General features: G+C 50.4%; 1 protein-coding gene across 2 annotated transcripts in view; it reads left to right on the top strand.

Moving 5' to 3' along the window:
• Positions 1 to 3,305, top strand: part of LOC122370381 (T-box protein 2-like) — a 40,252-nt gene extending 36,947 nt beyond the window's left edge. For both annotated transcript variants that reach the window (XM_043345932.1, XM_043345931.1), the window contains exon 7: positions 1,012 to 3,305. In XM_043345932.1, the coding sequence (XP_043201867.1) occupies positions 1,012 to 1,958 (947 nt within the window). In that variant the 3' untranslated portion in view covers positions 1,959 to 3,305. The remainder of the gene's footprint in view (positions 1 to 1,011) is intronic.
• Positions 3,306 to 24,018: the final 20,713 nt, after the last annotated feature.

Raw genomic sequence — 24,018 nt, 5'->3', positions numbered from 1 at the left:
GAGGTGTGATATTAACACGAAACTTGTTTTCACTCATATTCTGGATGTTGATGGATTCCAGTCCATTTATCTGCCGTGTTATCTTGCTCTATCACCAGCGCCGAATTAATTGCCATTAATTACGAAACATGCTAATTTGTGTATGTCGTACAAAAAAGGAACTGGCGCCGAGCTAAGAGTGTTTCGCTGCCTGGCGTGTGTTATCGTCTCTCATCTCAGCCGGATCGTCAGATAAAATTAGCCATTAGCGCTGTGGTCGAGAGTTGGTCTAACAGCAATATGTCGCTGTCATTAGTCGCGAAGAGATGTGTCGGCGCCACTGACACGGTCGGTGTGTGGTCCGCTCATGAGAGCACCTGTATCCTAAAAACGGCGCCGCCGCCGCTCCCAGGCTGCGGCTGCGTGGGGCCCGAAAACCAGTTTGGCGGCCACCTCGGAGCCATGAGATTCGCCGGCCAGCCCGCCGGAGCAGCCGTCCTGTGCGATCCGCGCCGCCCCATCTAGTGCTCTAATTAACGGCAAAATATGACGCCTTCCACGCGGCGCTCCAGTGGGTGCTAAGGTGTAATCTTTTTTAATAAGCCACATGTTGGCCTGGGATTATGGCCGGTGGTATCACACGTCATCTGGACACTTATACTGCGGTGCGGCTCGGCCGGACCGTCTGCCTGGCTGCCTGCAAAAGACTCGACACGACAGGCCGCCAAAATACCTCCCCGCGCCACCGTCAACAACGCTCGACAGCCAGCAGCGGCGGGACGCTCGACCGAAGCGTCCCTGCTGCCACGCCCACCCAATAGCTGGAGCGATTGAAATATGCCAAACAGTCCCAGTATCGGAAAATAAGGAGTGCCATATCTCAAGTTATTGATCCAAAATTATTTTGAGCAGCAGCAATGAATAGCCACCTATCCCAACATAAGCCAGATCCTTGCATTCTACCATCGCTTCGTCGTTGTTTTCCACTGGAGTAGCCGTCAGTTGCTGACCCACCCTGTCCCTGTGTTGCAGAGTCCAAGGAGGAGTCGCGCCAGGCGCCGGCGCCGCCGCCGCTCTCCTTCCGCCCGTACGACGACAGCCCGAGCAAGAAGCGGCCGGCCACCGCCGAGCCAGAGCCCGAGCGGGAGCACGCGGACGCCGAGCGGGAGCAGCGCTCGGGCGGCGAGCAGGAGTCGGAGCCGGAGCCGGAGCGGCGCCGGCCCGACAGCGAGCGCAGCAGCGGCGACGCCAGCGACCGCGACGGCAGTGACGCCGAGTGCGGCAGCGCCTTCCGCAGCGTGCGCTCCGACGACGAGCGGGTCGGCGGCGCCACGCGGCCCAACGTGTCCGTGGGACCGCCGATGCAGCCGCCGCACCTGCTGCCGTACCTGTACAACCCGGGCCTGTACCCGCACCCGGGCATGGGCCTGCCGGGCCTCGGCCACCTGCTGCAGCAGAATGCGGCCGCCGCAGCCGCAGCCGCCGCCGCCGCCGCCGCGCAGACCTCGCTGCCGCTGAATCTGCTGAGCCAGACGTCGTCCCCGCTGACCTCGACGGCCGGTTCGCCGTACCTGGGCGCCGCCCAGCTCAACCCCAGCATGCTGTTCAACGCGCACCTGGCGCTGGCCGCCTCCGGCCACTCGCTGTTCGGCTCGCCCGGGTACGCGGGCCTGGCCGGCCTGGGCGCCGGCTCGCCGCCGGGCGCCGTGCACGCCGAGCGGCTCAAGGCGGCGCGCTTCTCGCCGTACAGCGCGCCGCTGACGACCACCACCAGCACGGCCAGCTCGCCGCTGGCGGCCGCCAGCCAGCTGCTGGCCGCCGGCGGGCCGTCCGCCTTCGAGACGGTGACGCGGCCGCGCGCCGGCTCAGCCTCGCCGGTGGCCGCGCCGCCCGCGCACGCCGCCTCGGTCGCCTCCCAGCTCAAGAATATCGAGAACATGGTGAACGGTCTGCACCGGCGACCGTCGACCGAGAAGTGAGCGACGGCCCCTGCCGCCGTCCGCCCGCCCGCTGCAATATAGATAGAATTTCCATCGAGTGTTACAGGGTACGTTATGTTCATCTCATATGCGCTGTCGCGAGCCGCGCCGGCCCGGGCCGCGAGCTGCCGCTCCGGCTCAGAGGCGCCCCGCGTGCGAACGTGGGTGTGTTCGAGTCCGAATGGGAGACTGTAAGGGGTAGTATCCTTGCGAGCGCTCCGCATGTGACCGCCGTGGATGGCTAGGCGCATGCGGAGCGTTCGTGTTTCTGTATGCGTGTCAGTGTTCACCTGAATGTGCCAGATTGTGCGGCGATGCGTATCCATACGGAAAGACAGCGAATATCTGCACGGGTCGTCCCCAGCGCTCGGCCCTTCCCGGCCGAGACGGGGCGGCCCGGAGTGTGGATGGCATGTGCACTCCATAGTCTACTTAATCGGGCTGCTATTTATTGGAATGTGTTACCGCATTGCTTGCGACGGCGGCCCGCGAGTCTGGCGGCTGGGGTGCGCGCCGTGGCGAGCTCGTCCCCGCGGCGGGCTGTCAGCCTCTTGTTCCGAGAAGTCAGTCATCTTTGGGTTTAGCGGTCCGCTCAGTATCGGTTCTGCTTCATGTGCATGCATTGGATAAGCGCGATGTTCTGTATTCCAGAGGAGGCTTATTTTATTCTGGGATCGCGTTCATAAGCAGGAATAATCAAATTCTATATGGATCTTTGGACGTGTAAGCTATTTTTGTTTTCTCTCTCTAGCCTTCCGTAGAAATCGTGTTTAGTAAAATGTGTAAATATGCACAATGTCTCACTGTTGGATGTTCTTGTAGAAACCAAAGATATATATTGTCAATACCACGTGGCCATTATACTTCGTGCTGATATAAATGTATTTCCTGTTTTGGCACACATCCCTTATGGTAAGGGAACCTTGCCACCGGCCGCGGCCCCCTGGCCGTTGATGTGTGTGTATTTGTGATCGGGGAAGGCTTGTTTTTGTGTCGACTGACGCCAGGTCGGTCTCCGCTTGGGCACAGAGACGGTAAAGCGACGAAATGATTAGATGGTAAATTGACTAACTTCTTATTTTGTTATCACGCGCATTTTTATTATATTAAATGCGAGCAGAAAGCTATTTACTTTGTAATGTTGCAAACAGAAATATATTTATTTTGTTTATCTGTAAATTATATATTTACAGCTCCTTGGTCTGTAGTTCGTCATTTTCTCGTCTCTGTGCCCGGGCTCATTTTCGGGAGCTACGTGTTGACCTCACCCACACTAACGTGTAACGCTAGAGTGTTCAAATGTGATACGGTTCCTGAAAGCTCGAGACAAATAAAGGTTTAAATAGACTCGGCGTTTGGCTGCATTTCGGTGAACCGTGAACGGCGCTGGACCGTGAATGACTGAAGCCGAGAGTTGCTTGATATGAAGAGTCAAAAGGGGTCGAAAACAGGGGGCGAGAGTCTGAAGAGCCCGGAATGATATGCGACTATGCTATGAAGTAGTCAGGCTTGCATAGCCGCCACAACCGTTTTATATTATCGGGGAACTATTCTGCTTTCAACTTCAAACAAATTGTGTGACAAGAAAACGGATGAATTGTTTTGATGAAGGCATGCATTCAATTAACCTAGGTAAGGATATTCCAAAAACATAAACCTAAATCCAGTTTAGTTGAAAATCAGTGTTTTATGAGACATCACAAGCTTGTTCGCCCATGATGAGTACGCATTGTTGCCAGCTATCAGCAGCGCCATTTAAAATACAGTTACCCAAGGCAGTTGTAGGCGGTGACGGCTATTCGCTGCGGGTCCAGTGTCCACATTACCCTTGGACCACTTATATTACGAGTAGCTTAGTTTGAAGAAAAACAACATTTTTTTTCAATACCTAAAAATCCATGCACTCTGGCCTGGTCCCATGAGCCAAAGGTGGTCATCAGCGTGAAGGAAAACAAAGGTAGTTTGGTGCATAAAGCAACAGATAACAGCAGTGGTTCAGCCGGGAAGGCTGGTCAGGTCCGTCTTGCCCCACTTACCCTACCTTCTCCTACCACCTATCGGCGAAATTTAATTATAAAAATTGTGTCAGCAATAAAAAATGCGATTACTCTCTGACGAAATTAACGACTGTGTGACACCAATTTTGCAAGGAAGCGTTTGTGTGACCGAACGCACTTCACAACGCACTGTTTAGGCTGAAAGGGCGCAGGTAGCACGAATGCTACATACCGTCCTAGCAAGCTATATCGTTACAGTTTGCTTGGTGGCAACTGGCATCCCGTATATCGGATGTGTTTTCTCAGAGCCTAAAGAATGAGCAGAAAGGAACTGTCCTTCATAAGTGTGGTGGTTCATCCATCATTAGAAGGAAGCCGAATTATTTTAAACGGCAGCTACGTAGCGATAGCTGGGTCCGGATGTAGCCTTCTACTTCAACTTCGGAGGCACTTAATTCATTTCTTCCAAAGTACCTTTAACCCGCGCCTCGTAGGGGAGGGGGCGATTTCGCCCCCCCCCCCTCCCTGTCCTTTTCCGTAGATATCTTCTAAACGGCTATACCTAGATATCGTCACTAAACTTTCAGGACCCCTCCGAGCATCAACTTTACACATTGTGACCAAAATTTTCCAGAAGCTGTGATAGGTTGGCCGCAAATGACGTCAGAATGACGTCATGTTCTGCCATTTTTGACCCAAAAAGAGGTTTCGCGGGAAGAGCTGTCAGCCCTACAGCTTTGAAAATACCGAAAAAAATTGAAGTGCTAAAGGGTGTAGAATGATCTGGGCTACAAAACTGTTACCCCGTTTTTTTAATTTTGGGTTTTTGATCCCCTAGAATCAAAAAAGGAATTTTTTGGATATATTACCCAAAAAAACTAAAAAGTTTTTCGGATATAAAAAAACGGAATATATGTGATAGTCCATGCCGTGTTTTATCTACATACTAAATTTGAGGTCGATACCTACCACTTTTTTGGCGAAGTCATAGCGAAAAAAAACTTCAAAATTGATGACGTCAAATTTTTAAACTTAATGTTTAGCAATTCTAGACCACGTAGCGCAGAACAAAGACCTTCATTAGACTCCCCGTGACGAGCTGCATCGAATCGATACCCATTTTATGCAAATATATCAAGTTTGAAATTTGACCTAATTTGACCTGACCTTGACCTGACCTTCACCAAAATATAGCCTTAACTGGCCCTAAAGGTTGCCTGACCCACATAATGGATCATAAATGGATCATAAAACATTTATCACACTACATTTTCGTATTGTGACCCCCAGTGAACTGACCTCTGTGACCTGACCTGATATTAGTGACCTCAACTAGCAAGATAGGTATGTGTTTGACGGACAATTCCACATCAATGATTTTCAATGGCATTCCCTTTTACTCGATTTTACAATACATTTCTTGAAATGCCAGCAAACGGTGAAAATTCCACCTGTGACCTGACCTGTGACGTCATCAGTTAGGCCGAAGTCAATGAAATTAGGTCTCAAGGTAGTTACGTGGTCGAGCTATCCAACGCCGTTTGAATTTCGAAAATCGGCCTGTACCTCTCCGAGATCTCAGGGGAGGCCGAACCCCCCCCCCCCCTACGGGTGGTAGGGTCCGCCGATAGCCCTACGGGGCGCGGGTTAAGGCAGTGGAATGCCTCAAATACCAAAATATATCTCTCATTCAAAGGTTACAGCGTTAAGCGTGAAACAGGCGATATTTTCATTAGACGACTGGCTTTGGGATAGTAAAACCAGTATACCGCCTTTTGGGGCGACTAACGGAGCGAGCGAGAGGGTGGGCCTTGCACGTGCGAAATTGCGAGTGGGTACCTCGAACTGACTTGCGCACGGCACCCTACTAACCGGTCTCTAGCGTTGTACCAAATTTGAGCGCAATCGGCCCAGCCGTTCTCGAGATCTGGAAGCGACACCCTGCACGTGCGCACGTGGTCCCGACTGACTTTTGCACGGCACCCTACTAACCGGTTCCTAGCTGTGCACCAAATTTGAGCGCAATCGGTCGAGCCGTTCTCCAGATCTGGAAACGACCCCTGCACGTGCGCACGTGCATCAGCACCCCAACTCTGGCAAATGGATCTGCATTGCCTAGTGGTTGCCTACCTGCATGCCAACTTTGAGCGCAGTTGGCCCAGTTGTTACCGAGATATTGCAACAATTACAAAACTGACACCTCTTCGTTTTGCACGTGGCACGTGCATAAGGGGTCACCCACATGCATCGGGAATAGTCCAATACTTGGTAGAAGGAATGAAGCTACCCTACAAAAATTACCGCATGTAAATCGGTCAAGTTGTTGCTGAGATATAAGCCTCGCAAAAGCGTCCGCACGGCCGGCCGGCCGGCCGGCCGGCCGCTCATACATACTCAGAAATTTCCGTTAAAGGGACTATCCCACCTTTAACATGGGATTTGAGTTGAGATAGCCAAGTTCGCGGCGAGGTTCAGAAACCACTATCTATCTAGGTTGCATCCCCCGCGGCCTCTTGGTGTTGAAGAAATTCGTTCCCTTCATTTGAAAATGGGCCTTGTACAAGGCCCTATCTTCAACATGGAGCGACCGTTAGTGTGACGTCACCTCGTTTAGTCATTCTGATTTAAATGGGTTTGTTCGTTGAAAAATCACTTAAAACTTGGTCTGAACTTTGTTGTGGTGCCTACAGAGTAAAAAGAATCAGCTTTATGACAGCAATTTGGCCTGAGGAAGGAGGTAATTTTGGGCTGTGACGTCACATATTTGAAAGTTTGTGTTTGGAATATGGGAAGCCTAAGATGTTTAATGAAAAATAAATGCCAGAACCGTGTTCCTGGTCATCCAATCTATAAAGTCGGGCACAATTTAACTGGTTTTAACAACATTTTAGAAGGTGGGATAGTCCCTTTAATCTAAGGAAAGACTCCGCTCGCTTCGCTCGCTCCGTAAAAAATATTCTGGATGGGCATGACATACCTAATGTCACTCACTTGAGTCTTCTGTTCGTAGGTACTTGTTCTGTGCAGTCTGTGTCATACATTCAATATTTATCTAAAATAAACCTTTCAAGTAATTTTATCTGCCCAACTTAACTATTAAGATGAATGTCGATGCCTCTGGCACCGGTTTGGGCATGCTGGCAGAGGCATGCACAGCACGCACATTACATTGGGAAAACGAGAGGAATGAAAGCATACACAATATTAGATATAATGATTGAATGAGGACTTTACTCCACAAGAAGTCGTTCGGGTCGGAGCTTTCGAATTGTTTTACAAAGCTTCGTCAGCGTATCGTAATCGGGTTCGGGGGTATCGGTCGAAAAATTGAGGGCGATTCGCCCACAATAGCCGTGTTTACATAGGGTTCCCTTAATCTTCCCCTATTTCTCCCCTATTTTCAGATCGAATTTTAGGCATCATAGCGATCGCGTGTAACGTTGCTATGGGCGCTATTGTTGTTAGAAGCATACAAAGCATCGTTTATGCTGTAAACAATATAAATTGGGCTTATTTAATGCTCGAAATTCAACAATTCATATTTTGAAGTATTTTTATCCTGCCCTTCAATTCCCTCTTTAAGCGACAAATAGGGGAGGATTTGGTAGCGTAGCGCCTTTCCAAAAGCTGCTACGCTACCATATCCAGTGGTTCTCAAACTACCACATCACAAAAGCGGCGTGCTGATTGGCCGGCAATTCCGAATCGTCCGACTGGTGGTCCCCGACTCGACAAGCGCACGTGCGCCGACTGAGGATTTTTAAGTGGCATTAACGCATAAACGGCCGAAAGTCAAGGCAGAAATTCGACAGGTGCGGTGTTCTGATATTGCCGTGGATGTGATTACACCTACTTGAATAATAGCTCAGCCGTTTAAAGTATGTTAAATGCCAGATAGTTTTCTGATTTTTCTTGCTTTGAGCTTTCATGTGCTATCACTTTTACCTCAGTGTCTAGTCTGGAAGCTATTTGGGAGAGCCCTAAAGGTAAGTAAAAATTGCAAACTGCTTCTAGAATGACTTAGTTGCGCCATATTTGTAGTGAAGCGAGGTAAAGGAGACAGAGGATTCCTTTATAAGGGACATTTAAGAGACAAATAGGGGAAGATTAAGGGAACCCTATGTAAACACGGTTAATATCGCCCTCAATTTTGCGACCGATACCCCCGAACTAGAGATTGCAATCCCGGAACGTTTTACCAATCCCGGGATCCCGAAAGTTTTTATTTCGGGATCCCGGGATTCCGGGATCCCGGTTTTGTCACCATAGGTCGTAATAATGATTTCCTACTGACAGATTTTGCGTCTTTTAGCTTACCACAAACAAAGAGGCAACCAAAAGTCATCCTTAGCCCATGTCCTTTGCATTAAAAACGATTGAATTTGTGAAGAAAGCGTTTCAATTTAACTAGCATTTATTCCCAACTGGCCTTGATAAACTGTGCATCATAGGCGGCGGAACGGGGAGGGCACCGGGGCACCGTGCCCCCCTTTGATTTGGGAGTTTTAACATTAGCCCTATGGGCGTTGCATGGAAAGAATGGGACCAAAAGTCGGCAGTGCCCCCCCCCCCCTTAATTGAAGGTGTTCCGCCACTACTGCTGTGCATCGACCAGTGCGTTTACTGTCTCGCCATTGAGACAGGTTCCGACACCTATACGCCTCATTTACTCTGCGTCTACGCTATTTGGCATGACAGTTTTAAGCCATTGCTGGTAAGTCTGTCTATTGTAAAACTCGCGATCAGTGTAAGCCAAATTTGGCAGCTCCCTATTTCACAATATTTTCACGACGTCGCTTGGTCACTTCACCTCCTTCCGGTTCCGCTTTTATCACTAATGTCTCTCAGACTATGCTCCAAAGTCGCTTTGAGGGCAGAGTCACTGACAGGGAGAGCTCCACTCTGCCGTACTCAACGTCTGAATCAGTGAGCTCTGCCGTCACTTGCGTGGCATCTATGTATGCCATCTTTCTGCGACACGAGCTCAACGACTGCCTTGATGGCCTCTTTTCTTCAGGCCACGGACGGACAAGTCGGATCCGCTGAACGATCCGTGATCCTGATAAAGATGCTGCAGCACTGATGCTGCAATTTTTTGGCGTTCTGGTCCGGGGACCCTTTTTCGTACGTATTTAAGCGGCTTAACCACTGTGAGTGATCCCCAGGAGCTACAAACACGGTCGATTGTGGACGGCCGAGACAGGGTGCCAGCTAAATAGTTTCTCTGCTTTATGTCACGCAGTACTATGAACAGTTTGAACATGACTGGTGCAGCGGCTGCATTCATTTTTTTGGTGAAAAACATACTTTTTTCGGGATCCCGGGATTGGCGAAATTTCGGGATCGGGATCGGGATTGAAATCCCGCCGGAATCCCGGGATCCCGATCCCGGGATTGCAATCTCTACCCCGAACCCGATTACGATACACTGACGAAGCTTTGTAATACAATTCGAAAGCTCCGACCCGAACGATTTCTTGTGGAGTTAAGTCCTCATTCAATTATTACATTAGCAAACTCCACATCGTGTCCTTTAGTGTAATATAAGATAGGTGCTTCTACCGACCGTCGCTCCTTTATTTGTCGGACGGCGTCAGCCCATCTGAAGGTCGTGAAAAGGACAAACAGCGCAGATAAGCTATTGAAGGGTCTATTAGGACTACAGTAACCTTTCTATGCAGCAATGTCATTATCTGCGGATATCACACCCAAATAAAGCTTGTTTGTCCAAACATTTCACCAGCATTTTCAAATAGTTTTTTCATTTTCACCACAATATCCCGAACATGTACCGCTACCTTCCATGTGCTAACGGTCGCCACATGATTTCATGCATACATCGCCGTGACAGGCCGTAAAGCCCGCAGCTCACAGCTGCACGTCGGAAAAGGTGAGCAGACACCCCTCGGTGGTCACCCGACATCGCCCACATTTCCTCCCGCCGCCGAAACATCGCTGACCAATACACGCTGCAGGGAGTCCGGATTTTTCCTGCCGGCCCGGCTGGAGGCTGAGTTTCCTCTGAGCGCTGCTGGCTGTCCCGCAGTGGTTGTCAGGCGGTCCGCCGTCCGTCTGGGACGGACACGGGATACATTTCTGACCGTGCACGGGCGGAGAGCGGCGGCCGAGCGGCGCTGGGGCTGCGCTGACCTGGTGACAGGAGAGCCGGACGGCGGCGGCGGCGGCGGACAGGACGAGCGGCGCTGGGGCTGCGCTGACCTGGTGACAGGAGCGCCGGACGGCGGCGGCGGCGGAGGACAGGACGGCCGGCAGAGCCCGGTGATAAAGTGGTCTGCAATATCTGACCGACGGCGGAGCACGGCAGGGACGTGCCGGTGACCTGCGGTGGTTCGCTGACCGGTCACCGCGGACAGGCCATCGCTCCTGTCCATCACCGCGGTACGCCTCGGATACGGGGCCGGCACGACTGTGTCGGGAGCACACGATCCACAGCCGCCGTCCGTGCCGCGATCACGTCAGCTCGTACTATAACTGGGCACTGACGACATCCCTCACTAACAAGCTGTCGCTACCCTTTTGTCCCCATTCCAGGCAAACAACAGAAGAGGCAGTGTCTATGCCGTTTCTACAGCAGACACTGCTCAAAAGAATTCTCTTTACAGCCACATCATCGCTCGTGAAACACGAAACATGCACCGTACGATTTACCTGTCGAACGGCATATCGTGACTAATTAGGTGTACGCGGTGATCCTGATGTCTGTTCCCGTAGGTGAGCACCTTTCTGCGAAGGTGTGCGCCGCGCCTCCCGTTCTGACACACTGTGCGCGTCTTTCCGCCTCCGCCCGACGAGCCGTGTCGGAACGAGGACCATGTGCAGATGCAGCGACCACTCGGAAATTATCCCGGATGTTAGCCCAAAGGCTCAGCCACTTCTCACTGCAGGACTTTTTATTGCCAAGGTCATGCCCCGGCTGAGGAAACATCAGCCTGTGTCTACCTGAGAGTTTATCCGAACAAAAAGACTATTCTTCGTTTCCGCTCATTGCTGCTGTCTGCTTGTGATGCAGGTGGGGATACAGTGTAAGAGTGTGGCTACTTAGAGGCAAACCATCTACACGTAACATCTCTAGCACGGCTGGCCACTTTGACTGGGTAAGGACTGGGGTGATCGCAATGACATTTCAGCTTCATTGGGTGCTGACCAGCACAGCGGCAGCAGCTGTGGCCCGTGGTCCGTCCTCTGTTCCATGCGCCCAAACGGCCGGAGTGCTAGGCCGTCCTCAGCGATGGCCTGTTCCTCGGCCGGCTTACATGGTGGGGCGCCTCGTTTGGCGGTGAAGGTGTTTCTTTGTTGCCGGTTTGCGGTCGGGCCCGGCCCGGCTGCCATAACCTTAAACTGGGGGTGCTTCAGCATCGCGCAGCAGAAAGTAGCGAGCACATCGTAAAATGGTAACGAGTAACGGTAATGTGGCATTAGTAACTGCTTACTGATAATTCAAATTAATTACGGGGAAGATGACGCGCTGCATTTCGATCGGCCCTCGTAAAAGGTATGCAGCTGCAAGCACGCCGTCACGTGTTGGATGGCCGCGAATGTTTGTTGGTAATTTAGGCAACTTTTATTATACTTTTATGGTCTTGTTATTTTCCAAGTTAAATATAGCGGGAATGAAACACCTTTCCGATGACCGTGTATCATAATGATGTTGGATTAAGTATATTTCAGAACAAATGCAATTAGGCGGTGGCTGCGAATAAATTTGCTTCATTATGAGTTTATGTTGACAATAAAAAGGGAGGAGTTGCCTGTGTGACGTAACTTGTTGGTTTTCTCTTTCCCAGAGCAATACAATGTTGCAAAACAATAGATGTTGAGAAAACCAATGTTTTGTCGTTTAAGGTAGCACGCGTTTTCAATATTTGTCTAACGTATTAGAAGACAAACGTTTTATTTTGCTATTTTAATCCTTGTCAATCTTTGTCTAATTCGGGAGTTAAAAATCCAGTGACATCCACGCAGAAACGATATTTAGTCAAGTGCGAATGATGGAAAATGCTACACGACACATTTGTGAGACAGTTGTGTACGTCACCTCCATTCTGATGTGCATGCGCGCATACCAACAAGTGTCATGCGTCTGAAACAAAAATTTGCCATTTCATGCGTGTTGCATGTGTTTTTTTTTTTTTAAACACCTGTCACTAAATGAGACTGCCCCGGCTCCGGTCGGGGCTCGCCGTGGCCCCTGTCTGTGTCCGTCCCATTGCCAGGGTCGGTGTCCGCTCTGGCCGTGGTCCAACCCTGGCTGTGGCCCTTCCCAGCCCCAGCTGTGGTTCCCTGGTCCGTCCCTGTTCTGACTGCTGCCGCCCTCGACCACAGCTGCAGATGTGGTTCTTCACAGCCGTGGCTGTGGTCCATCCAGCTTCAAGTTGAAGTTCATGCATTGGAGAGCGTTCCGACAGTGACTGTGGTCCGTCCAGGCTGTGGTCTGGGATTCGTCCTGGCCCCGGTGGTGGTCCGTTGGTCCAGCTGAGCTCTAGTTGTGGTCCCTTGGTCCGTCCCGGCCCTGGTTGTCGTCCGTCCAGGCCCTGACTGCGGTCTGCCCCAGTCCTGACTGTGTTCGTTGGTCCGTCCGAACCATGACTGCTGTGGTCCGATGGTCCGTTCTGACACCGACTATATACTATCCCGGCCCCGGCTGTGGTCGGGTCGGTCCCTACGGACTCACTCCGGCTGTATAGTCTCTCCTGGCCCCGGCTGTAGTCTCTCCCGGCCCCGGCTGTAGTCTCTCCCGGCCCCGGCCCCGGCTATGGTCGGGTCGCTCCCTGCGGACTGTCCGCCGTCCCGGCCGGTTCATGGGACGCCTATCCCCAGAACTGGACCTGGGATAATCGTGCTGAGAAGCTTGTAAGTCACGCTACCGTGCTGGACTTCACGCGGAGGGGCCGGTGCATCAGTGGACACAAAGCCGCCAAAGCCTGCTCCTCAGCGGAACGTCTCTCCAAAACGCTCTGAATAAATCCAAGCAAAGACATATGCTCACATGTTTTTATTTTTGCTCACGAATTTTGATTTTGAATTGAGGAAGAAATATAAAGAAAACAGGGAGCTACCAAATACTTCCCAATTATGCATGCTGGTCTTTTTTGTTTAATTTGGCGCATATTTGTTTCTTACTATTTTATCATTCATTTCTATTCAATCTAGGTTCCCGCAAACGATATCGAACATTTTCATAACATTCTACGACGATGAGCGACGCAACGGGTACTCATGAAACGTTTAACCTAGTTTCTCTAAGATCCAATTACTTAGAAATGCTGCAAGAAATAAAGTGAGCAATGAACGTCGTAGCTGAATGCAGGGCTCTAAAATATGAAAAATCCATCCAATCATTATATTCACATCAAACTTAAAACTCAAAGCTCTTGTGCGTTTAGTTAAGAAGTCAATTAAGACACAAATCAGTGGCGAGGCTCTTGAGTCTTGATCAAGGTCTCCAAGACAGACATCTCTGTTTTTCATATCTGTTTAAGTCCCGGGGAAGAAAACGCGTGCACTGGATGAACTGACAATGCCTACTTTGACTTTTGAGCTAAGCTCATGCAATACTCGTACAGTCTCGTCAGACCTTTACACAAGTATTTATTCATCGGCATTGCCGGCATTATCGTTTTCATGCGTAGCTGGCCAGCAGCATCAAAAAAGTGCCAAGCTTCTCTTCCAAAAAGGTTTCCTAGTTCCCTAAAAGAGCTCCACAGCCGTGTGCCGGTCCCTCCTGCAGTGCCGCTGAGACGGAGTTGAAGCACCGCGGCGGCCGGAACGCGCCGCGCCGCCGCCGGACCGGCCCCACTGCAGTGTCACAGCACGGACAGACAGACAGACATCCCGGCGCATTGTTCTCATTTGGCGCGCTCAACATGTAACCTGTACGATTCGTTAACAGTTGACCATTAATCACCGCCGGACGGATGGCTCTGTACAAAACCGCCACCGCGCCGTCGGCCGCCGCTCGAATCGCCTTATCTTCGTTAAGCCGGGAAAAAGTGCGGCCGCCGTCCGGCAGGCCGGGAGCCGTGTTTGTGTGAGCGAGGCGGCGGCTGCTCGCCGGCGCCGGCACCCGCCTTTGATCTCGGCCCGACGTCAGTGACTCATAATAATGCAATGTCGCATGTGTCGCCGCCAGAGGAAAGCGGCACTCTTTATGGAGCATATCGAGGCCGTGCAGCTCGGCAGGGCAGCCATGACACCAGCATGGCGGGCGGGTCGCTCCAGGCCGGGGGCGGGCCTCCAGGACGGCCGTGAGCACGTGACGGCCCACTGAGCCGGACACAGCCCACACTGACCGGTGGACAGTGCACGCGCCGCGCGCGACCCGGCCCGCAGTGCACAGTCGGACGGCGCGGCGCGGCGTGTAATTCTAGGAGCCGCCACAGCTGAGAGCGCCGGCGAGCCGCGGCGAATGAGGTGGTCTGCGACAGTTCCGCCGACAATGACCCGTGAAAAGGGTTCTGTTTGTGCAGCTGCAGACACAACGCGGCCTAAACATGGCCCTGTAGGCAGGCCAGCCTAAACATGACCCATGACTGACCTCTAGAGCAAACTACGTAAAAAACTGCAATAGAATGTAGTTGCTGCATACCGCTCAAAAATGTAAACTGTAAATAAATTTTGGCCTGAGTATACTAGAGAAGGACACGTGCTGAAAAGCGATTTCCCACAGTGAATCCAGGTCACATAAAAAACGTACCAGCATAGAAAATGAAAAGGCCTTGAAGGCTAAGTGTATGTGTTGGCTTTGGTGCATGAAAGAGCAGAAGGATCCAAAGGGCATCACGATGCGCTGGCCCCGAGAAATTTGTCGTTATCATCAAGTTTATTTCTTTTAAAAAGTTAAGCAAGTTTATCATATTTAAAAAAAAAATGTTTTCCTTGCATAAAAAGCCATTATCTGGTTAAACTAACCTAACCATTTATTTTAAATCTGCGTAATCGGAAATAAGAAAGCGACTTTGGAGCTTCGGTTAGCTTTATAACTTTGGAAAACATTTTGGGACCGTCATGTTGACGCTGGCGGCAGTGGCGGCGGTGATAGTGGTAGGGTATGGTGTTGGTGTTAGTGTTGGTGTTGGTGGTGATAGCGATGACGCTGTCAGTAGCAGCGGTGGTGACGGTGGCAGGGTGTGGTGTCGGTGGTGACAGTGGCAGGGTGTGGTGTCGGTGGTGACGGTGGCAGGGTGTGGTGTCGGTGGTGACGGTGGCAGGGTGTGGTGACGGTGGCAGGGTGTGGTGTCGGTGGTGACGGTGGCAGGGTGTGGTGACGCTGGCAGAGTGTGGTGTCGGTGGTGACGGTGGCAGGGTGTGGTGTCGGTGGTGACGCTGGCAGGGTGTGGTGTCGGTGGTGACGGTGGCAGGGTGTGGTATCGGTGGTGACAGTAGCGCTGCGCCGGTCCCCACTAGTGCCGTGAGAACGCGCCTGCACTGGCCCGTCTCTCTGAATGAAGGACGGCGCTGGCCATTTCCTTTACAGTATCGCGACACCGTGTACATCAGCTACTGTTTGCTGCCGTAGTCCGGCTGGGCCCACTTTTCCTCGTCCGCTTTAAGACTGCTGTCATTTGCATTACCATACAATAGTCTGAACAGCGGCGGCGATGGCGGAAAACATTTCCTTCTCGTCATAATTTGGTGACGGAGCCTGCCTGGCCACACTGTCCGGCTTGTCGTTCATTCTTCACGATGCAATGTAGGGGAGGAGAGAGAGAGATAGAGAGAGAAAGAGAGAGAGAGAGAGAGAGAGAGAGAGAGAGAGAGAGAGAGAGAGAGAGAAGAAGAGAGGAAGAGAGAAAGACAATAGATGATAAAAATATAACATGGTTGAAATTTTATGTCAGGTGATTAGGCTGCCTGTAACATAAGCTGTCAATGTTTTTGACAAACGTGAAAAGAAAAAATACGCTATCGCGCTCCTATAAAGGGAACAATAATAGATGTGAGCCAGCAGAAGCATTTGCTGTTACGGTTTTCACATGACAATTGACATGTATCACCTACTTACATTGTGTTTATGAGATGCATTGCATAAGATTATTCACTCTTTCTGACTGAATGCAACAAAAGACAAAAATATTCACCCTATGAAAATCCTTTTTTCATGCACCCTTAACTCGCAAATAGATAACCGACACATACCTAGCATCTAACCCACAACTGTGGAGTTGCTTAACTTGTTTCTTTAGTTTTTTATCCGACAATTATAATGCATATTTATGGCCACCGGTTAAAATAAGAATAAAGACCCATTGACCATTTCTGTTTATAGCCTCAAGGCAAATTGATGTCACTTGTTGCAATGTTTGCGACCTCAATGCGTGTGTCCGATAATGTGTCATTGTGTAACTAGTCTGTGTTTCGTAACTCTCTTTAACTACACAGCTGACTTTGGTTATCAATTCACATCCCCTTGTGTGCTGCTCTGTACCGACATGACTCACCTATACCCTCTGTTTTATCACGAGCTCCTCTCCCCGTCACTCTGCCAGCCCCTCTCCCCGCGCGCCCTGCTGAGCTGAGCACATCTGTGTCAACAGGGCACGCGGCGGGGCACTGGTGGCAGGTAACACCAATGCTTACATTCGACATCGGTGGCGACCGCCGCGCTGCACGGAGATCGTTTGATAGGGAGCACCTGAGTCCGCGGGCCGCCATCTGACCTGATAATGGCTGTAAAACGGGGACCTCAGTTATCCGCTCGCTCTGGATACCCTCTACGACGCTGGGCGCGTTTATTGGCGGGATCTGCAAAGGGATTGAATTTTCAGCGCTCATGGATATCTGACGGAGGCCATGCGTTGGAATATATGAGTAGTAAGCTTTGAAATATTGTGACTTACATATAAAACATCACTGACAGAACTGCTGCGCCAGCTGCAATTAGCCTTTCATAAAAAATATGTGAGTAAAATAAAAAAAAATGTAGGCATGGTTAAAAAGCATGGATGGCGGCTAATGTTCCTCATTTCTTGAGCAAAATAAATTTTGTATTCTGTTAAGACAATGGGAACAATGCTGTTGCCGACAGCTGCATCAGTTTCGGGCCGTGTAGCGTACGGACCGGCCGCTGAGGCCACGTGGTGCCGGGGGCTATACGTTTGACCGGGCCCGGGCGGCGCCCCGCGTGATCGGGCGACCCGGCCATTACCTGCTGGTGGGCTGCGCCGCGGGCGCTGGCGAGGTCATGTCGAGTCGCCGCCGGACTGGCGGGCCAGTTGGGTCTGAGGTGGGATTTGGTGTGGAGCACGTATGGGTCTGTCTGGTATTGTGGTCGAACGATGTTGTGCTGTGCAGTGACACTCCACAATTAATCAAGTGCAATCGAGAAACAGTGCTGGCGGGGACAGGGAAGCAGTGGTTATGGAATCGAGGCGCAGCTTACAAGCAACGAGCGGCTGTGCACAATCATGCACATCCCGTCCGTCCTTACCTGGGAAGTCATCTTTTCTTCTGGGAAGTCATCCTTCTTCTTGGGGTGATTGAGGGAGGCGGCCGAGGGTCTCGCCATCGAGACACTCGGTTTGAACTCGCTTCCCGTGTCTCGCCCTCGAGACGCGGGTGTGGGACTCCTCTCATCCAAGGGGTGCGACCAGTCAGCTCCGGCTAACCTTGCCATCAAGGCGCCGAAGTATCACTGATCTGTCTGCATTTAGTGGCCTCGCCATCGAGGAGCCGAATCAGGCAGTGGCTGGCGCCTTCCTCACCATCCTTGTCTATTTCCATTACTCATTTTGGTCTGTACTGCCCAAACACTTCAATGCCGCCGGCGTATGTAAATGAAGCTAGAGGACATCGTGGAAAGAAATGCATTATTTTGATAATATGACATTCATATGCTAGCAATAACCTTAGGCATACTTATCTCCCACTGCCTGCTCTAAATTATTCTAATGATCTTGAATAAGTTAAGATAAACATTACGGAGCTCGACACCATTTTTTGCACCCTATCGCATCCAGATTGTCCATAATTGGCTCAATGTGCTATTCCAGCAAATGCACGAGCATATTTGCACATAATATTAAGTGACGTAATGAGATGTTCAGTTTGAGCGCATTTATCAACAATGAATAATAATTACAAGCTATCACTATACCGTTTAAGTGTTGACTACCTGGGACAGATGGGCAGAGGCCGGTTATTTTGTGTCATTTAAAAAACACCACTAATGTAGTAGGTGCGAGGAAACAAACTGTACGGCCGTGCAATAATGATATGCAAATACGTCTGTGCACAAATGTATTGTTACGCTCGGCTGCACAAAGTGATGTGCCTACCACCGATGGTTCCCACCGTGCTATTACGGCCAAATACGCATACCTCCCAGGAAGAAGCGGATGGTGCGTGTGCTAAACCATGTTAGCAGTAATAGCACGATATAATGCCGCATATGCATACGGTATGAGAGCGCCCGCGGCCAGCGAGTTAGTGCAGCACTCACGGGGCCGATCGCAGTGCGCGACAGGGAGCGTTTCCACCCAACCTTTCCTCGTTAGCCGATATTACTCACCGCAGAACATAATCCGTCTGCTCATTATCCTTGTTCGGCTCGCGCAAGCGAAAATACAATTGGCCGGCGACATGAGCCACTGTGCGGCGGCCGGTGTTGCGTGTGTCTGCCCTGTCCCCAGGAGGACAGCAGGGCGGCCGGAGGGACACAGGTGCCGGTCCGCGGCGAACAATGGCAGCTCCGACACCGGCAGAGGTGGTCGCCGATCGCCACAGGGTGCACTGGCGGGCGCCGCGGGCTCGACTTTCCTCGCCGTGTCCGGGAGGTGGTGGCGGCTGCCGGCTCGGCTCTGTCCGGCCGGCCCGGTATGCCGTCCGCCCGCCTGCACAGGGGGAGAGGCCACCGAAAAATGTCCCCAACTATGACAGCCATTTGCTTGGCATGATGGTGTTACTGTTAGCCGGCAAAGCTGGCGCGCGTGCTAAAAGAACGGGGAAACTCGCGAGATTCGGGTGTTCGCCGCGGTGTTTTTTTAATGCAACAGGAAAACAAAGATTGTCTGGTCGGGCGGAGCGCGGTCGATTCGTATCGGCTCGTGCCGTTAGCGCTGCCTCGTAAATCATGGCCGACACGGCCCTAACATCACTTTGGCCATGCCGATATCAAATATAGGGGCCAATGACCAAAAACTGAATACCTAATCAGTCCAACGCCTTATGTGTACGGCGTCGCCAGAACAAACTACATGGCCGTCTGAGCGCCAAAATAGTTTCGCAAAGCCCAAGGTATCATATAAATCACCTACCAAGTCCTTTTTTTGTTTTGGATCAGATGACGCCAGCACATTGACTTGCGAAATGTTTTCCCTAGCGAAATGTTGCTCATTATTTCAAGCGTTAGCTTCAATTTTCAGGTTGACTTGATTCACGATTTTTTCCTTAAACAAATAAACTTGAAACCTGTGTGACTAAATGCTTATGTATTTGAGGCTTGAATTCCTCTTGCCATCTCCCGGCTACACACAAGTTTCATTATAACACTAACAGTAAACTTTGTGTATGAAAGCAACAACTGATAGTTTTACCAGCTGCATCTTAAAGATTACACTTAGAAAATAACTGTCTCAGTCTCACGTTCCTTACCTACTTCCTATATCCATCTAGAGTCCTTCGTAAATTTTATTCTAAAGTAACGCAATAATAATGTTTAGCTGTTTCATTGCATTGAGAAATATTACAAATTTCTCCAGTGTAAAATGTGTCTCCATAAGACTTTTTGTGAAATTTCGCAAGATTTGTAAATTACGTGCATTATAAGAACAGCAGTTATGCCCCTTGCCAAGTGTTAGTCACACCCTCACGTGCGCCAACCAGATGTCCAGACCAGACGCTCATTCGTGTGACAATGGCGATTCTCTAGTGTGAAGCTTTTGGCACTTGTGGCGGTGGTCCTAATTGACATTTTTAGGCTGTAGCAGCTGTGAACGTATTTTTATTTGTATGTATTCTGACCGTGCTCCAGTAAAGACGTGAGCCCAAGTGCGGCTACAAGTCCAAGTGGTGGGTGTCTATTCTACTATAAAAAGTATCTACATATATGTACGAATCAAGAAGAAGCAGCCACGGAATATAGCTCTATAGAGTATAGCTAGTTTGAGCGGACAACCTAGCAAATTTGACTGGACCTGGACATTGAACAATGGACATGGTCTGCCTTAACCCGCGACCGCCTGGGGGGATGGGTCGGATCCGACCCCCCCCCCCCCCTCCGTTTTTCTTGAATAACTCTCAAGAACCGCTTACGCTATCAACTTGAAACTTGGCATACCTTCTCCCCCATCAATTTTACGACTCCTGTGTAATTTCTAAGAAAAAATTTCCAAAGTTTTTTTAGATATATCGATTTTAGTGATGTAACTACATGGCGTTTTTAGTCAAAAAGTGGTAAATGTTTAAAAAAATTGCCAAAACTCAGGGCTTAAAGCAAATTGCAAATTAAGGACATGAATAGACGCAGCTCAACGAGTTCTTTAAAATAGCTCTCTCGGATTTTCCATAAAATTCGTTTTTCACCCCTATAAAATTCAAAAAACTATATTTTTTAGAAAACAGCTAATAAAATCCAAAATTTTGAGAATTTCCAAAAAACGGAATATATGTTATAAAGCTCTATTAGAACATTAGATATTCCAAATTTCAACTTTCTATCTTGATTTTTGACCCCCAAATTGTAAAAAATAGCTCCAACATGCATAGGGCATGGTGACGTCATAAGCATTTTCGTGAATTAGAGGCACTTCTGAACATCGCATGTGAAAACAAATGGCACCACTAGATTCCTGGGACAAAGCTCGTCTAGAAAAGTGCATTTTTATGTCAAAAATAAAAAGTTGAAAAATTGACCTTTTTTCTCAGCCCTCGTTTAGTTATGTATGGTATAAACAATTTTTTATGCTTTCAATGCACACTTATCACCAGCACAGTGACTTGGGGTCACATATAACCATTACCATCGGATTCGGCGTGAAAAATAAGCCATAAAACATGTGTCGCACGCCCATGTAGTAGAAAGTGAAAACCGTGACCTTTCGTGACCTGACCTGACCTGACCCTGACCCGTGCTTAGTATGACCCCTATACGCACAACTAGGTCTTTGAGGTCATTTTTGGTGAGTTTCGAGCAGCAGCTATCGATTCCGCTGTCGGTAAGCCTAATCATGCAAAACCCCAGAATTTGACCTTTGACCTGACCTTAACCCGAAAGTTGACCTTAATCTTAAAATCTTAAGAGTGCTTTGGGAAGGTCTCGTAGAGACCTTTCGAACGCCGCCTCGCGGGGCTCGATGCGACCATTGGTTCTCGAGATAACAGGGGGGTCGGATCCGACCCCCCCCCCTCCCCCAGGCTGTCGTGGGTACGGAAATAGCCCAGGCGGTGCCGGGTTTTAACCCTCGCCGGACCTATTGGTTTTCTACGTATGCGCCGGCCGGGGGGGGGGGTACGACCCCCCCCCCGCCGTTTCGCCCCTGGTGGAGCTAGCGCGTAGCGGAAAAAACGAGCGTGTGCGCCGTTACGAGACGCAGCGATTGATATCCGATTTTAAGGTCCTAGGTCAACCGGTGACCTCTGAAATCAGATCAAGTACCCCAAGGTATGGTTTCTTTTTTGGTGAATAATTTCGCAAAAATGGCCGCAGAGCCGCGATTTCGGCAGCATCGTGTTCGTCTCACTGAGGCGCGTCGAATGATATACTTTTTATTTGGGTTAGGTCAACTTAGGGGTTGGCTCGGGTCACGGTCAGGTCAGCACCCCAGGTCACGAACTTGGTCGAAGGAGGTCATATCGCATAACATTCGATTTGGAAGGTCTTTCTGAGTCCATTCATTGGTGGCTTTCCCGATTCGCTAGCTCAATTTGATCGGGAGTTATTGACGGAAAACTAGTGTGTCCCTAATGACGTCATAAATGACGTCACGCAAGGTCAATATTGCAAAAGCAAAGCATCGAACCTTGCAAGGAGTGCATGAAATCACGATTCTGTGTGCTTAAGATGGTTGGAGCTCGTTCCCGGCGCCAAAATAGCAATTTTCATTTTTCCCTGTTGACATATAATGGTGAGGTCACCAAAATGACCTGACCTCATATGACTTTTCGCAAAAATCCGAGATATACGAGTTGTGAGACTCCTAATGTATACTAGATCCTGCAAGTTTCATCTCCCTGTGAAAGCTCCTCTGGCAGTGAGGGCGTTGCGAAGTTGCGACATGTGAAGACCGTGCAGAGGTTCACTTATAACGTCATAGGCAGGGGCGGAGCTTCCTATACAGTTGGTGGGGCGGCTGCCCCACCAACTTGCCATCATTCCCCACCAATAAACGTTTTATCCCACCAACTTACGCTGATTTGTAGGACTTTGTTGCTTAGCAAACCAATATTTTCGCATTGAGGAGCTTTGAAATGTCTGCGTAATACAAAATACATATTATCTCTGTAATGAAAAAAAGATTCAATGTTGCACTTTATCTAACTTAACAATCGGACATTACAGGTTTTACGACTTTTTGCCCCACCAACTTCCCTGGGAAAGCTCCACCCATGGTCATAGGTCAGTGACCTGATCTGACCCGAAAATGCAGTTGGTGTCAAAAGATCGGGCTTGAATCAAAGGTCAGATATGCCAAGTTTCAGCTTTTCATAGCCTGCGTGTTCGGAGCTATCGCGAGAAAACCCATGGGGGCGGCACCCGCCCCCTTCCCCCTCGGCCGGCGAGGGTTCAACCCCTAAAAGTACCTCTTGAATGACTAACTTGGTGATTCGGTATCCCCAAAATAAGTAGTTTGAAAGTTTGAGTTTCTTATCCGACAGCTATTTTGCCATTTTGATTGGCCTATTGAGGTGAGGTGGTTGAAAGGCTGCCAGGGCGAAGTCGGATTAGGGACCCAGTAAACATGCCGACGTCGGCCCGACGTCGGCCGACGTCGGGGTGACGTCGGCAACTCGGCATCGGCATGTCGACGTCGGCCCGACGTCGGTCCAACCTCGGCACGACGTCGGCTGGATGTCGGATATGCCCGCATGTTCCGACGTCCAGCCGAGGTCCAGCCGACGTCGGGCCGACGTCGGACCGAGATCAATTGCTGAGGTCCAGCCGACGTCGGGGCGACGTCGGACCGACATCGGCCGCTGTTTTGACCGTTAAAATAATATAAAATACATGTTTCATGTTTCATAAAGAGCTTCTGTATTCCAAATATCCTCAGGAAACTCAAATCTTCCTCCACGCCGCAACCCCCTGATCCGGACTGGACGGGAAACTTTATCTCATTTGGGATTGCCTGTAAGCCGAGCTCGCCCGTAGCCGGGTGCGGTGAGTGCTTGGGGGCTGCTCGGCCTATCCTTTGGTCAGACTCAGCCCCGGCAACTCACCAGGGCCGGGCCCAGTTCATATAGAAAGGCCAGTCGGCAAGTGTCACTTTGCTAAAGTGCCACTTATCAAAGGGACACATTGGGAAACGTTGGTGCAGGTGTGTAAGAGTGGCTATATGAATCCATTGTGGGGTCGCCCTTTCCAACAAGTGTCACGTAACAGCAATGGGACCAGGGACTGTATATGAACTGGACCCAGGGTGCTCACCAAGAAGACCAATGTCTCCATCCTATCATCCTTCCGGCTCTGAAATGGTCTTGTCACACCGAAAGGGCATAACCCATCAAAACAAACTAAATCTGATATCTGGCTGCGTGGTGTAGTGGTCAGCGCACTAACCTCCCGTTCAAGTGACACGGGGTTCGAATCCCATCGCCGGCCGATGCTTTTGGCGTAAACATGCCGACGTCGGCGACTGGGGGGGGGGGGGGCTCGAATCCCGCCGCCGGTTGATATTTTTGGCGCGTTGTCCCAATAAACATGCCGACGTCGGCCCCGTCGGTCCAACGACGAACGATCTCGTCAACCTCGGCAAACGACCTCGGCCCGACATCGGCTCGACGTCGGCTGGACTTCGGCTGGACGTCGGAACATGCGGGCATATCCGACGTCCAGCCGATGTCGGGCCGAGGTTGAACCGACGTTGGGCCGACATCGGGCCGAGCCTCGG

The sequence above is a fragment of the Amphibalanus amphitrite genome, unplaced genomic scaffold, assembly GCF_019059575.1.
Source record: "Amphibalanus amphitrite isolate SeventyFive unplaced genomic scaffold, NRLGWU_Aamphi_draft 001128F_arrow, whole genome shotgun sequence".
NCBI classification, from domain to species: Eukaryota; Metazoa; Arthropoda; class Thecostraca; order Balanomorpha; family Balanidae; genus Amphibalanus; species Amphibalanus amphitrite.
The sequence above is the reverse complement of the archived record's forward strand: the minus strand, read 5'-3'. Positions and strand labels throughout refer to the sequence as shown.